At 32.1% G+C, this 13,615-nt stretch overlaps 2 protein-coding genes across 2 annotated transcripts; both read right to left on the reverse strand.

Moving 5' to 3' along the window:
- Positions 1 to 3,047: 3,047 nt before the first annotated feature.
- On the reverse strand, positions 3,048 to 4,220 carry LOC120276944 (small cysteine and glycine repeat-containing protein 2-like). Its single transcript, XM_039283685.1, has 2 exons — positions 4,117 to 4,220; positions 3,048 to 3,766 (listed from the first exon to the last, which is right to left on the reverse strand). Exons 1-2 carry the CDS (start codon positions 4,189 to 4,191, stop codon positions 3,410 to 3,412), a joined length of 432 nt encoding a protein of 143 aa, XP_039139619.1. The 5' UTR covers positions 4,192 to 4,220; the 3' UTR covers positions 3,048 to 3,409.
- Positions 4,221 to 9,218: 4,998 nt separating this feature from the next.
- On the reverse strand, positions 9,219 to 10,926 carry LOC120276764 (protein PYRICULARIA ORYZAE RESISTANCE 21-like). The gene is made up of 3 exons (XM_039283456.1): positions 10,792 to 10,926; positions 10,400 to 10,481; positions 9,219 to 10,264 (listed from the first exon to the last, which is right to left on the reverse strand). Exons 1-3 carry the CDS (start codon positions 10,810 to 10,812, stop codon positions 9,504 to 9,506), a joined length of 864 nt encoding a protein of 287 aa, XP_039139390.1. The 5' UTR covers positions 10,813 to 10,926; the 3' UTR covers positions 9,219 to 9,503.
- Between the last annotated feature and the right edge of the window lie 2,689 nt (positions 10,927 to 13,615).

A 13,615-nucleotide genomic window follows, 5' to 3' on the forward strand; every position in this document is an offset into this window, starting at 1 on the left:
GTGATTAAAGAAAAGAAGTAATGGTGACAAAAATGACAACACATGTCATAAATACAGTAAAGAAACATAACGTCAGTTTTATGGGGAAAGAAAGAAATATGACAATGAATTGGTACGATAGGCAGGGGGTTGTGATGATGGTAATGAGGGAAGTTTTTGAGAGAATAATGATTGTAATATGTGTTCTTCAAAAGAAAACCCAAAATATAAAATAAATATGACAATGTAGGTTATTTTTTACATTCAACCAAATTTTCAAGCAAATGCACAACTTAAAAGAAACTTTGTTCAATCAACACCTGTAAATCAAATCAAATGGTGCTCTATTTTCTATATCAAAAATAAGATTTTGATACTATTGTAAATATATATTGATGGAGTTAGAAAATCACATATTATGGTAGCTTTATATATATTAAATGATGATCATCCTCTTATGCTTTTAATTTAAAAAAATATATTGAAGTTGTTAATTTCCATGAAAGTAAGAAAAATATTCTTTAAAAAAAAAAAAATTAAATCATTCAAAGATCTAAATGCAAGAGGACGCACTACTAAACTTAATTAATTAGGTTGTTAGCTCAGTATGGCTCCGTTGAAAAAACAAAATGCATGTTAGGTTGGAGTACTTTTATGCTTATTGAGTGTTTAGGTCGGCATCATGGGGCAACACAAGCCATGGCATGGCTTGCTGACCCACGTGTTTAGGTTGGCATACATGCATTTGCATGATAGGGGAATGTATTGAACTCGGTTAATCGTGACCACATGATATTGGCCATCTTAGGACTGCTCAGATCATATTATACCTCTATCAACCAAATGACAAACAGCATGACTCTATTGAATTTTTAATTTTAGAAAAAAGCCACCGACAAATTTGAAAGGAGTCTTGTCGATATTCTAACATTAGATTTGAACATTAGGTCATGGATCAATGACTATTTGGTTTGATGTTTACGTTACATCTTTTATATAATTAAGAAATTTGTGTTTTGTTGAGAAGGTGGATTCGAATTTTTCGGGACATGTGGTTTTGCCTACATTTATGTATGTATATATATATATATATCAAGTGATTAGTGAAATGGAAAAATTATAATTAATTTTGCTTAATTTGTTTAATGATTTTTTTAGAAACTTTTAGTTTATTTGTTGTTTGTCAACCCTTTTAGATCATGGTTTGCATTAATATATAAAAACTTAAAAGATACGAATTTTGATTTACTTAGAAAAATAGGGAGATACTAAAATATAGCATAAGGCCTCTATTTAAATAAGAAAACAAGTATAAAATCTTGTCCAATATGAAGAACAGTGTTTGTGGTCCTCATCTATCCGGTGTTTCATCCATTTTAGGTTCTATCAATTTTAAAATCAATTTTACAACAATTTTCTCCAACATGGGTGGACCTGGAATGACTATGCATATATATATCACCCCATTTTGTGTGGTCAGTTCTAGTGACAACATTTCTACTTTTATTATCACTTCTGGTACTGGCAGGCCAATTACAAATGCGTCGTCTACTTTTTGGAAGTCATTAATTATTCGACTGGGTTAGTTGTGTTGTGTTTATTTTGAGATCCTTTGTGGCGGCTTTGAAGTAACAACTACTGATACGTATCAGCCTCTCTCAGAAACCATAACCCAAGTTATTATTATTATTTTTTTAATATTCCTATATTTCTTTTTAGTTTTTAGTCAAGTCAGCCACACATATTTATATAATTTTATTCTTGACTATGAGCTTTTAAATACTCGTTAAGAGCGTTAACTTAATCGGATTGAAGAAGTTGAAACCCCATTAAAAAAAATAAACCCTTTAAAATTAATATATATATATGTATATATATATACATATATATAACTCATATGGACATATGGTTGACGTTATTGATTAATTAAGATATTTTGTTGGAATAAAATGATTGTGTTTTTTTTTATGCACTGTATTAACTTTTATGCTATGTTTGATTGAGTTAGGATTGGGACTAGTTACCAAATTTTGTGAGCTGGTTTAATTGGACCGTCATGCCTTGATGTGACTTTTCATTTGTATCTACTTTTGTAATTCATTTACACTCATTAAAAATAAAAATAAAAACATTGACAAATTTTATAATTAGATGAAAACAAGACAAACATTAATGATGAAAAATACAATCATGATTTGACAATCTAGTAAACTCTCTTCTAATTGTTCTGTTAGAAGCTGCTAATTGTTTTGTTGAAATTGCATTTTGCTTCACTATTCTATAAATTTAAGACAAATCATACATACATGCATAGAGTTAAAAGGAATTTTTCAAATCAAACACTTTAATTCTATGAATGATGTCAAGATAATAATGTAATTAGCTTTTTTGTAAGGTTGCTTTTTTTGTTGTTGTTTTCTTGAATGTTTTTCAACTTAACTATTTCTGCTTCTTTAGACTTTCTTGTCAGTGCATTAATCTTTCAAAGAAGCATCTGCATAGTATAATTATATCAACTGACCTCATGTTCACATATATATATATATATATATATATAATTTGAATCATAGAATTTAAGTGTTTGATTTGGAAAAATCCCTTTTAACTCTATGTATGTATGTATGTATGTATGACTTGTCTGGAATTTGCAGAACAATAAAGCATATATGACTTGTCTGGAATTTGAAGAGAGTAATTAATTGTCAACTCATGATTGTATATTTCATCTTTAATGTTTTTGTATCATCCTCTGAGTATAAAATTCATTAAAGTTTCAATTTTTTTTTTAAAATTTTTTTTTAATGAGCATTAATGAACTCCAAAAATGAATACAAAATTAATGCCACATCAAGACATCAGGGGTCAATTGATTAAACCAACTTACAGTTTAGTAAAATCGGTGTCAATCTTGGCTTATTAAATCAAAAAACATGAGGCATCTATTTAAATAGGAAATACCGTACAAAATCCAAATGAAAGCTTCATTGAGTTCATTCTTTATCTTCATGAAAATATAATATATATCTATATGTATATTACTTTTTTTTTTTTTAATTGAAATAGTTAAATCACATTAAATCACAATTATATTTAATAGAAAGACACAATTACAAAACATTCAAAGCATAATCAAATTAACAAGACCAATCAAGACTGCGGCTAGCAGAATAAACGGGATAAGTACTGGATCGTGTACTCCACCAACAACAGATGCAAAGCATAAAAAAAAACAACAAAATAAAATAAAACATATGAACTCAAATGCATGATAGCACACTGAGGAAGACATGGAATAAGAGCAATCTGGTTGGTCACATCATGATCCATATATAGGATTTATGGGTTATCCTCAACTTATTTAGATAAAGTAGAGAGTTGTTTTGGAGTCCCCATCACAATAACCACAGCTAGCAACATGCATGCAGTGAGGTTAAGTTTTATGGTACTGGCCACAACCACAGGAAGATCGGCAAGGCTTAGATTGAGCACAACCACCACCACAGCGACGTTGGCAAGGTTTAGTCTGGCCACAACCACAACCACAACCACAACCACAGTGAGATTGACAGATCCTCAACTGGGCACAGCCAGAGCAACAAGCATGGCCAGGAAGTGGTGGCGGAGAAGGTGGCAGGCAATATTGCATGGTCAACATGGTCACCGTCCCGCACGATGCACACTTCTTGCTAGCACACAACCACTGGTAGGATGGTTGAGCGCAGCAATCCGGTACCGGAGGCAACTCAGGCTTGGTGGGCTTCTTCGGAGTTAATGCAGTACTTGCAGGCTTTGGGGGATCAGAGGAAGAATTAATTAATTCAGACCAAAACAAATGAAGCGACATTTATTTTGTGTAGTATGTAATTTGGCAATTAATGAAAATATAATGATTATTTCTAGCTAGTTTCAAGAAGAAAAAAAAAACATGAACCGTTGAAGGTTGTAAAATGATCAACAAACATCTCATATGAGTATTTGTCAAAACAAATTTAACAAAAATTTAGTTTAATTTTCTTAAATAAATTTGTGTGTGTGTGTGTGTGTGTATTTACTTTAGTTGTGGCAAAAGGCAAGAAAGGAATTAGCTTTCAATAAAAATATATGAACTTGCAAATATGAACTTAGTTAATCGCTCACCTTCTCTTTCTCTGCCATGTTTTGCTCTTCTTGATCTTGTTCTTGTGAAGAAGATGTGATGATGCGATGGTGCATATAAAGGAAAATGGAGAGGAGAAGGGCAAAAAAAACACGCTTCTTATTTTATTTTTTTTATATATATATAAATATTATTTATTTATTTATTTATTTATTTTTACAATATGTCCCACGTGACCTCATCTCAAGGATGTGTTAAGGGACAGCCATAAATTACATAGAAGTACTCTTGGTTGAGTATTTGGTTTTTTGCTATACTCATCTTAAGGGTACTATACTAGTTATGATAGTTTACCAATCTTAAAAACTTATTAACTCTACCAAGAGTTACATAAAACAATAATGAAATCCCTACATTATGAAAATTCTCAACTTGCATACTCAGAAGATTTATAAAAATCATATAAGTTAATAAAACCCATGTTATGTAATATTAGAACGAAGAACCGTAGCTCATTAACTCCCAAGAACTTAATAACTTCACTAAGTGTTATATGCGGCAATGAAAATTTTCAACATACACACTAATAAAATTATAAATATTACATCAAACTAATAAACCTTCATATTATATAATTTTAGAGGGAAAAAAATAAAATGCTCGTCTGGCTGTGATGACCCATATGACCGCCACCAAGGGAGATATAAATATTCTTCTAGTTCGCTATTCATAATTATAATTACTTACAAATATTCTTTATTGGCATGCTCTTGATGATTAGTACAGAAGGCACGTGTGCTTTTATATATGAATGGCGAATGTTTTTAATTAGTTGTAAAATACAAGCAGATGATGCCAAATGCTTATTAAATTTTTTCCTCCTAAATTATAGGATAAGAATGAAAGACTAGCTTTTAAAGATTTAAAAGTTAATGCAAGCAATAAGTTAGAGGTATATATATATAAATTGAGAATTGATTATTTAACTCATACATTCTCATTGGAGGATATACGTTTAAATAGAAAATTCACATTTATAATCAAAGGTGTTTTACCATGTTTGTGTCTATCAAAGATTGAATTTAGATTTTTTTAACTGTTTTATATTTATCTTAATTTTACATGAACCAATACTATGGGTTATTAGATTTTTAACAAAATTTCTTTTTTTTTCCAATTTTGTTGAAGAGAACTGTACTCTATCATTGAGATACATTTTTTTTTCTTCTCTCTTTTAGGTTTTTAATTTATAATAAAATAAAATAAAGATAGTGTTAATTAAGTTTATCTTGATAACTTTGATCATGGAGTTTTTACAGAGAAATAGAAAAAAATGAGGGTGGTAAAAAACAAAGTGAATTATTGATGCATGTTTAATGAATGTGGTTTATTTATTTTTATATATATATATATATATTATTGATGCATGTGTCATGTTCTTGATGCGTGTGTCATGTTCATGCTAATTATTAAAGATTTAAAGACGTATACTAATGACATCAGAGACAATATGTAACTTGATGACGTGAATTGAAGAGACTCTTTTCTATTTCTATATTTTAATATTAAGTAATGGAGTCTATTTCTGGTCCCGGTGTACAGTACTGTTTATTATATGCCAAGTACTTTAGTACTATTTCCACACTATTTAAGCATCCTGTGCGAATTGAAAATTTTGTATCAATTGAAGATAATTCAAAAATAAAAGAATTGTTTGAATGACCAAAATCTAAATTTCTTGTTAACATTGAACCCTCACTCTTTTTCAAAATATTGAACCCTCACTGACATTATGGATTACATTAGATATTGGATTGTAAAAATTTTGACTCCAAAAAATTCGATTATATGGAAAAATGAAGTATCAAGAACATTATGTTTTATTTAAAAACTATGAAAAATAAATGCTAATGTTATAATTTTTTAAGAAAAAATTTAATTATGAAATCATCATTTATTCATTTCTAAATAGTTTTTAATTTTAACTTATTATTTTCTTTCATTTCTATTCCATATCAAAACTAGATCTTTTAGTTATTGACTTCTTGTTTTTTATTTTTAACATTTAGCCAAATTTTCAAGTGTACGCACATCTCAATAAAAAGCATGGTTCCTTTGGTACCTTTTATTGTATGGTGCCTTATTTCCTTTTATCTTATCAAAATATTATTTCATAGACCAAAAAAAAAAATACAGAAATTCTTTTGGTTTGAAGCATCATACAGAAATATTATTTGACAATATATGTATATACAAATATAATTCTTCTACAGTTCTTTGCAATTTCACAGATTAGGCCATCTTTATTTTGCTCTGGCGAGCATATAATTCTGATCTTTTTATTTTTGTTTGTTTGATTGGCTTATACATGAGCAAATTGACACCTTCTTCTACAGTTCTTCTTGTTGGATGTTGTTTGGATTTGGTGATTAATTAGTTTGTGTTCTTTGAATTTGGCCATCGAGTTTTACAGAGTGTTGATGGTTGATTATTCATGAGCATATAAAATTGAATCAGCAATTAGATTTATATTTTCATAAAATTAATGGTGATAGAAATGTTTAGGGTTGTGTGACCTAAATTTCACTTAACAAAAAGGATATAAAATAAAATAAAAGAGTAGAGTAAAGAAAAAAATACCAAAATTTATATAATTTCACCTTTAAATGGAATACGTCATGTTTCCTGCTATCGCTGCAGTACCCACTTCAAATAATTGTTTAAAAGTACAAAATTATAATTCACACGCTCTCTCTTTAGTGCATCACACCTCTAAAAATTAAATACTCAAACGATTTTACAATAAATTTACTCAAAAACTATCACACTCACTCTCTCCTGATTTCTCGTTTATTTGTTCATAAGAACACTTATAAACGTAGACACACTTCATCATTCAAAAAACCTTTTGTTTTATAGGTAAAAATTTTATATAAAAATAATACATGGCTGGTTCTAATTACACATAAGATTGGCTTCAAAATCAAGAATAATGGTTACCAACCATTAACATGTCTTTAAGGTCAAAATTAATGGTTACCAACTGTTAACTAAGTGAGTTTTTTTACTTTTATTTGAGCGCATTGGCAACTAGACACACTTGAGTGGCTTTAATTACACACAAGATTAGTTTCAAAATAAAAAAAATAATGGTTATCAATCATTAATATGCCTTCAAAGTCAAAATTAACGGCTACCAACCATCCAATGAGTGAGTTTTTTATTTTTATTTGAACACATGACAACTAGACACACTTGGGTGGCTTTAATCACACACAAGATTTGCTTTAAAATAAAAAATAATGGCTATCAATCATTAACGCACATGTCTTTAAAGTCAAAATTAACGCTACTAACTATTAATACGAGTGAGTTTTTTATTTAAACACATGGGTAACATGCTTTATCTCCATTTTTTTAACGAAGAAGGCATCTTTTTCCGATTGATATTTTTTAGTTATAAGCTGTGGTATACTTTTAACTTTGCTCCACAAATGATTTCTTTAAAGTAGCTTATTAAAAGGAAATATATATACATATATACCATGTACTATATTTTTTAGCTTAACAGAAAAGACTAAAGGAGAAATAATTAAGTTGAAAAACATCCATGAAAACAACATCAAAAAGAGCTGTCGTTTAACAAGGCATCATGATTATCTTGACATCGTTCATAGAATGCAAGTGTTTGGTTTGAAAATCCCTTTCAACTCTCTGCATGTATGTATGACTTTGTCTGGAGTTGCCAGAACAGTGAAGCATAATGCAGTTTCAACAAAACAATTAGCAGCTTCTAACAAAACAATTAGAACATGGTAGTACTACAGTGTCAACTCATGATTATCTTTAATGTTTTTTCTTATCTTTATCTGATTATAATATTTATCAATGTTTTTGCTTTTAAGAAGTGTAAACGAATCGCAGAGTAGATACAAATAAAAAGTCACATCAAGCATCATGGGTCAATTAAACCAGCTCACAATTTGGTGACAAGTCCCAATCCTAGTACAATCAAATATAGCATGGGGCCTCTATTTAAATAGGAAACAAGCATAAAACCTTAATTACCATTTTATTCCTAAATTATCTTCATATACTAAAACCAAATTTTAAAATTGGGGCTTTGTTTTATTTAATAAAAATTATTTTTTATTTCAACTTCTTTTGAGTCTTTATGAGATATATATCATTTAGGATAAATGATATAATTTAAATTTATAAGTAAAAACTTAAGAATAAAGAAAAAAAAAAAAGGGAACAATATAAATAAGTTTAAAAACTTTTTATTTATAATAAAAGATGAACGTTAGTCTTGTGAAAAGAAGTGCACTGTTTTTTTAAAAAATTATTAAAGAGAATAGATAAATAAATAAGAATTTTAAAAAGTTATTTAAGATTATTTAATATTATTAAAATTATTTTATTTATTTTATCATTATTTTTTTATAAAAATAAATAAACCACATATATTAAAAAAAACTATAAAAAAAAAATATTACAGAGACCACAAGAAAAGATAAGAAAAAACAAAAATATACCATACAATATAAGCATCACTATTATAAAGAACTAAGATATCACAAAATAACAGGAAAAAAAAAACCATAAAAGCAAGCATTGATTTATCTTTAATTGCTAAGACCCATTGTTCTTTTCAGAGTCTTTTGCGTTACCATTCAACTCTGTGTGAAAATTAAGATTTTTTGCTTCTTCCTCTTGTGTGGGTGTTTTGTTGTTGTTGTACCACACATTTAGTGGTTTTGTATTTTCTCCTATTTCCCAATAGTCTAGTGTGAGCTTCTATATTTTTCTTGTTTTAATGAGAGTAAACATCCACCTAAAAAAATGAGGTTTTTATAATCAGAATCATCTCCTCAATTTTTTATTTTTTAAACACTAAATTTTTAATAAAAAAAATTAAAATCTTAATTTATATAATTATTGGATATCTCCAAAACATTTATTTTAAGATCTAAAAATTATTATTTATTTTTTTTAAATTGAAGAGTTAAAATTAATGATAAAGAATCTAAAATTGATCAAAGTCCAAAGCCACGGGTGATTTAATGAAACTAGCTCACAATTTGGTAAAACTAATGCCAATCCTAATTAAAACTATATATATATATATATAATATTCAAATAGATAATAATCACAGTTTATTTAAAAATAAAAAGAAACAATTACAAACAAAACGTGACAGAATAAGTGAACAGACGCTAACAGAATAAATGATCCAATAAAAGCCTCGAACGTTCGACTCCGAGTGGATGAATAATAAGGCTTTTAAAGAAACAAAGCAAAATATAAATAAAGTAAAATATCTAACCTTTTAAAAGGTACAGTAGCAGCACACTCACAAGCCAAGAGGAAAAGATGCAATATATATATATATATATATATATATATAAGAGCAGGATGGGTCGATCACATGATGGAGCATAGAGGTGTGCTATCTTCGCAGATGAAGTAGCAGGGCTTAGGCTCGCCATAACCACCGCCATAGACATGGTGAGGTTGTGGAACTGAGACTGGATGATTGATCCAGGGGCACTTCATCCCACAAGATGCACACATGGTCCCTCCATACATCCCCACGTAGCATGGTCGAGGGCAGCAAACCGGTTCCGGCCGGCAAACAGGCTTGCAGCTGGGATCGAGTACCGGTTTCGTATCCTTCTCCTCCTTCTTCTTATGATGATCATCATCAGATTTCTTGGGTTTATCATCAGTTTTCTTAGTAGCAGGTGGTGGCAAGCATTGATAATTGGTCCCACTGCCACATGTAGAGCAGGATGAACTACACTTCATCCCCTTGCAGCAACCCGGTCCGGGGAGGCATAGTTTATTGTCCGGAGTTGGGTGGCATTTTTTGTCACTAGGTGGTTGGCATTGATTGGTCCACGCGTACACCATCCCACACGAACCGCACTTTAGCACTCCATACAACCACTCGAAGGTTGGTTTTGCGCAGCAAGGTGGTCCGGGCGGCAACTCAGGCTTAGTGGGTTTGGGATCTGGTTTGGGAGTTGGTTTGGGAGTTGGAGGAGGTGGGGTGGTGATATTTTTGATAATTTTGCAAGCTTTGCAGTAAAGGGTTCTTGTGAGGGTGTCAGGATCAAAAGGACCAGAGATTGTCACCTTGTTATTCATCACATCAAAATTGATATCCTTGATGTTCTCTTGGTCTGATCAGCATTCATTCATTAATCATATACATGCATGATGAAAAATAATTAATTATCAAGTAAAAATTATTAAAAAAAAAAACAATCTTTCTAATTAATTCTGATAATGTATGTAATTAATTATAAGTAATATACCTTTGAGCTCGCACAAGATTTTTTTAATCTTTCTGTGGCACTTGCAGCAACAGAGATCCACTTCGAGTATTAACGTGGAGATCTGCATGTGGAGAAGTTGAATGTGATTATGAACTTAGCTTTCGGATCAAAGCTGGAAGTATTAATAATAATGGACAACAACACATGTGATGACTTGTGTGTGTATAAATTCCCGAATTAAAACGATTATAATTTCTAGTTTTCAAAAACGGTGGAAGGAATAATAAATCAATATATATATATATATATATATATATATATATATATATGCGCTTTAGTTAGTACTCACAAAACAAAACAAAAAGAAAAAGGCAAGAGAGGAATTATATTTTGAGACAAATTAATTAATCCCAGCTGATCATCTTCTCTACCTTCTCTGCCTTCTGTGCCATGTCTTCTTCTTCCTCCTTGATCTTAATCTTGTTTTTGTGTGTAAAGAAGATGAGAAGATGAGATGGTATATATAAAGGAAAAAAATTGAGAGGATGGACAAATGAACAGTATAACAAGAAAATTGGCACAACAAAGTAGACATGTGCCAAATTTATCACAGTATTTGATATAAAAAAAAGTACAACCTGTTGCTACTGTTCTTGTTACTGTCCACCGACAAGGTGCTGTCTCTCTTTAACTTTCTCTCACACAGTCTTTTCCAAGTGCCGTAGAGAATTTTGATTTTAAAGGCAATCAAGGAAATAAAACAATTAATTGACATGGTAGGTGGATTGTGATGATGGTACTGAAGAAAGTTTGAGTGAATAATGGTTTTATGATGCATTAATTTCTTCACGGAGACAAAAAAAAAATTCTAAAAAATTCTAAAACGAAATTATGATTGACATTGCTAACTAAATGTGACCATTTTTTATTTTTTTTTTATTTTTAACAAAGTGAATAAACCACATGCATTGAAAAAAAGAAAGAGATAAAAAAAAAAAACCAAGAACAACAAAACATCTACAAGAAGTGAGAAATAGTCCCAAAGCCCGACACAAGAAGAAAGAAAAAGGAAAAAAAAGAAAAAAGAAAAAAAAGGAGAAAAGCTAAAGGATCATGGATCCTTTAGGAAGCAAGGTAACAAAGACACTACTCCTCGCCGCCCGGGGAAAGTGGGCGTGATGATGGGGCTCCAAGCACCGAGTCTCTGGCAATCATGAAATCCAAACTCCTCTTGATTTTAGCCAAAGGGTCGTCGAGTTTTGCCTTCTTGGAATCTGGAGCTGCATTATACCAAAAGATAATCATACTATCAATCTTAACAACAATAGAGTCAGTCGAGAGACAATTGAAATTGAAAATGCGTGCATTTCTTTCAAGCCAAATATTCCAATTGATAGCTCTAACAAGCATATCCCTTACGGGGATAGGGGTTTTGGGCAACCTATGCCTCCAGTCTCCCCAAAGGTCTTTGAGGGACCTTGGGGGGTCACAGTCTCCAAGGAGCTGCCCAAAGTAATGCTAGATGCGCGCAGCGAAGGGGCAATATAGGAGGAGATATTCAACATTCTCAGTCCCCGCGTGACACATAACGCAAGTGGTGATCTGAAGAAGATTGCAGCGACATAGGGCCAAATTCTCAAGAGTCAGAATCTTATTGTCCCAAGCTAACCAATTGAAAAGGTTAATTTTCTTTGGGTAGGGACCCTTCAGAACAGTTGCCGTCCATCGACAACGCAAACCCCCGTCATTTAAAAAGTTATAGAAGGTTCTCACTGAAAAAATACCATTGGCAGCGAGGGTCCAACGTTTAACATCCTTAATGGAGTTGGGACATGACATGATGGCAATGCGCAGGTTTTCCCAAGTAGGGAATTCATTTTGAGGGATCACCGGCGCTCTCAACGCATAATTCCGAATGTAAAGCTCATTCATTTTGATGTGATAATTTTCTACTGCCGCATAAATGATCGTAAATTTTATGTGTTTTATAAAAAATAAAATGATGTTCGGAAATCAAGATATTTTGATGTTTTGAAGAACTTGAAAGCTTAAAATTTCGAGCTTTAATTTGAAGAAATTGAGAGATTTTAGATTGGTGTGAAACGTGATTGACAATATGGATGTGATGATTTTCTACAACATGCCACATAAATGATCATAAATTTTATATATTTTTATAAAACGTGATTGTCTATGTTCCAGTGCGGTTACTCTGATAACCGGTGTCTCTCTACCAGGTGGGCAGAGGATCGGTTGTCTGAAACCAGTAAGGATGCTTCTTGGCCATTGGTCCAATCCACTGGGACGTGGGCAGCGTTGGAGAGTGGCTCCCACGAGATGGTCGGCAATACCTGGGTTGAGCTTCGCTCCCACAAGGGCGGTCCAGTGATGACTTGTGAGCGATCGGTGACGGTGGCGCCATGCCTCAACGGTGATGGAGAGGTGCGTCTCCAATCGAGCGTTGCTCAGGTGGTGATGGCCGGAGAGGGTGGTTGCGCTGGTAGGACTGCTGGTCGGATGTGGGCGCGGTTCCCCGAGAGAAGTCACTCCGTGCATTGGGAGGAGGAGCTCACACGGATCTCGAAGCTTAGATGCGTCCAGAAGCAAGTGACGGGTGGCATCCTTTATTTGGTTAAGGTTTTTGAATTTGAAAATTTGGGGGTCCAACACGTGGAGATGGAGTGGAGGGGCTTTCCTTTTTTAGTCGGGTTTGGGCCGGGTTTAATGCTGGGCTGGGTTGTTGTTGAAGTTTTCGTCAATTTGGTCTTGGTTGAGCCTTCTCTGATAAGTGAAATGGGTGGGGTGTTGGTTCTTTTGATTGGGCCTTTTGTCACACCCACCCCTTCTACCGAGGTAAATGTGGCACCCATCAGTTAAAAATTCCTTTTTAACTGGAAACCTGACACCTCTCAGAAACCAAATCAGAGTTACAAATTACAATTTATAACTTTACACCAACTGCAGGATTCAAATACATAAATACAACAAATATAATAACTCAAATTTGTGGAGTACAACCGCTACTAAGATCACGATACCAACAAATATAAAAGAAAAAGTATGGGACCCACTGCAGTCTTGGACTTAACTCCCGACTAGCTCTAAACTTGAACAGTGCAATCTAGGGTCTTGCTCCCTGCAGCTATACAAGACATTCGGGTTGGTCGGTAGTGGCTTAATAATTTCAAATATTCAAATACAGTATATATAAAATATATAAATACCAACCTCTCAAATAATTTTTCCAACTTTTTC

This window comes from Dioscorea cayenensis, chromosome 15 (assembly GCF_009730915.1).
Source record: "Dioscorea cayenensis subsp. rotundata cultivar TDr96_F1 chromosome 15, TDr96_F1_v2_PseudoChromosome.rev07_lg8_w22 25.fasta, whole genome shotgun sequence".
Classification (NCBI taxonomy): domain Eukaryota; kingdom Viridiplantae; phylum Streptophyta; class Magnoliopsida; order Dioscoreales; family Dioscoreaceae; genus Dioscorea; species Dioscorea cayenensis.

Excerpts from the sequence above, each read along its gene's own strand:
- LOC120276764 (XM_039283456.1), bottom strand. The coding sequence starts at position 10,812 with ATGGCACAGAAGGCAGAGAAG. Across the intron at positions 10,482-10,791 it reads TGGCACAGAAGGCAGAGAAG|ATCTCCACGTTAATACTCGA; the intron begins GTAGAGAAGATG and ends CTCCACATGCAG. Across the intron at positions 10,265-10,399 it reads AATCTTGTGCGAGCTCAAAG|ACCAAGAGAACATCAAGGAT; the intron begins GTATATTACTTA and ends AATGCTGATCAG.
- LOC120276944 (XM_039283685.1), bottom strand. The coding sequence starts at position 4,191 with ATGCACCATCGCATCATCACATCTTCTTCACAAGAACAAGATCAAGAA. Across the intron at positions 3,767-4,116 it reads ACATGGCAGAGAAAGAGAAG|CCTGCAAGTACTGCATTAAC; the intron begins GTGAGCGATTAA and ends GATCCCCCAAAG.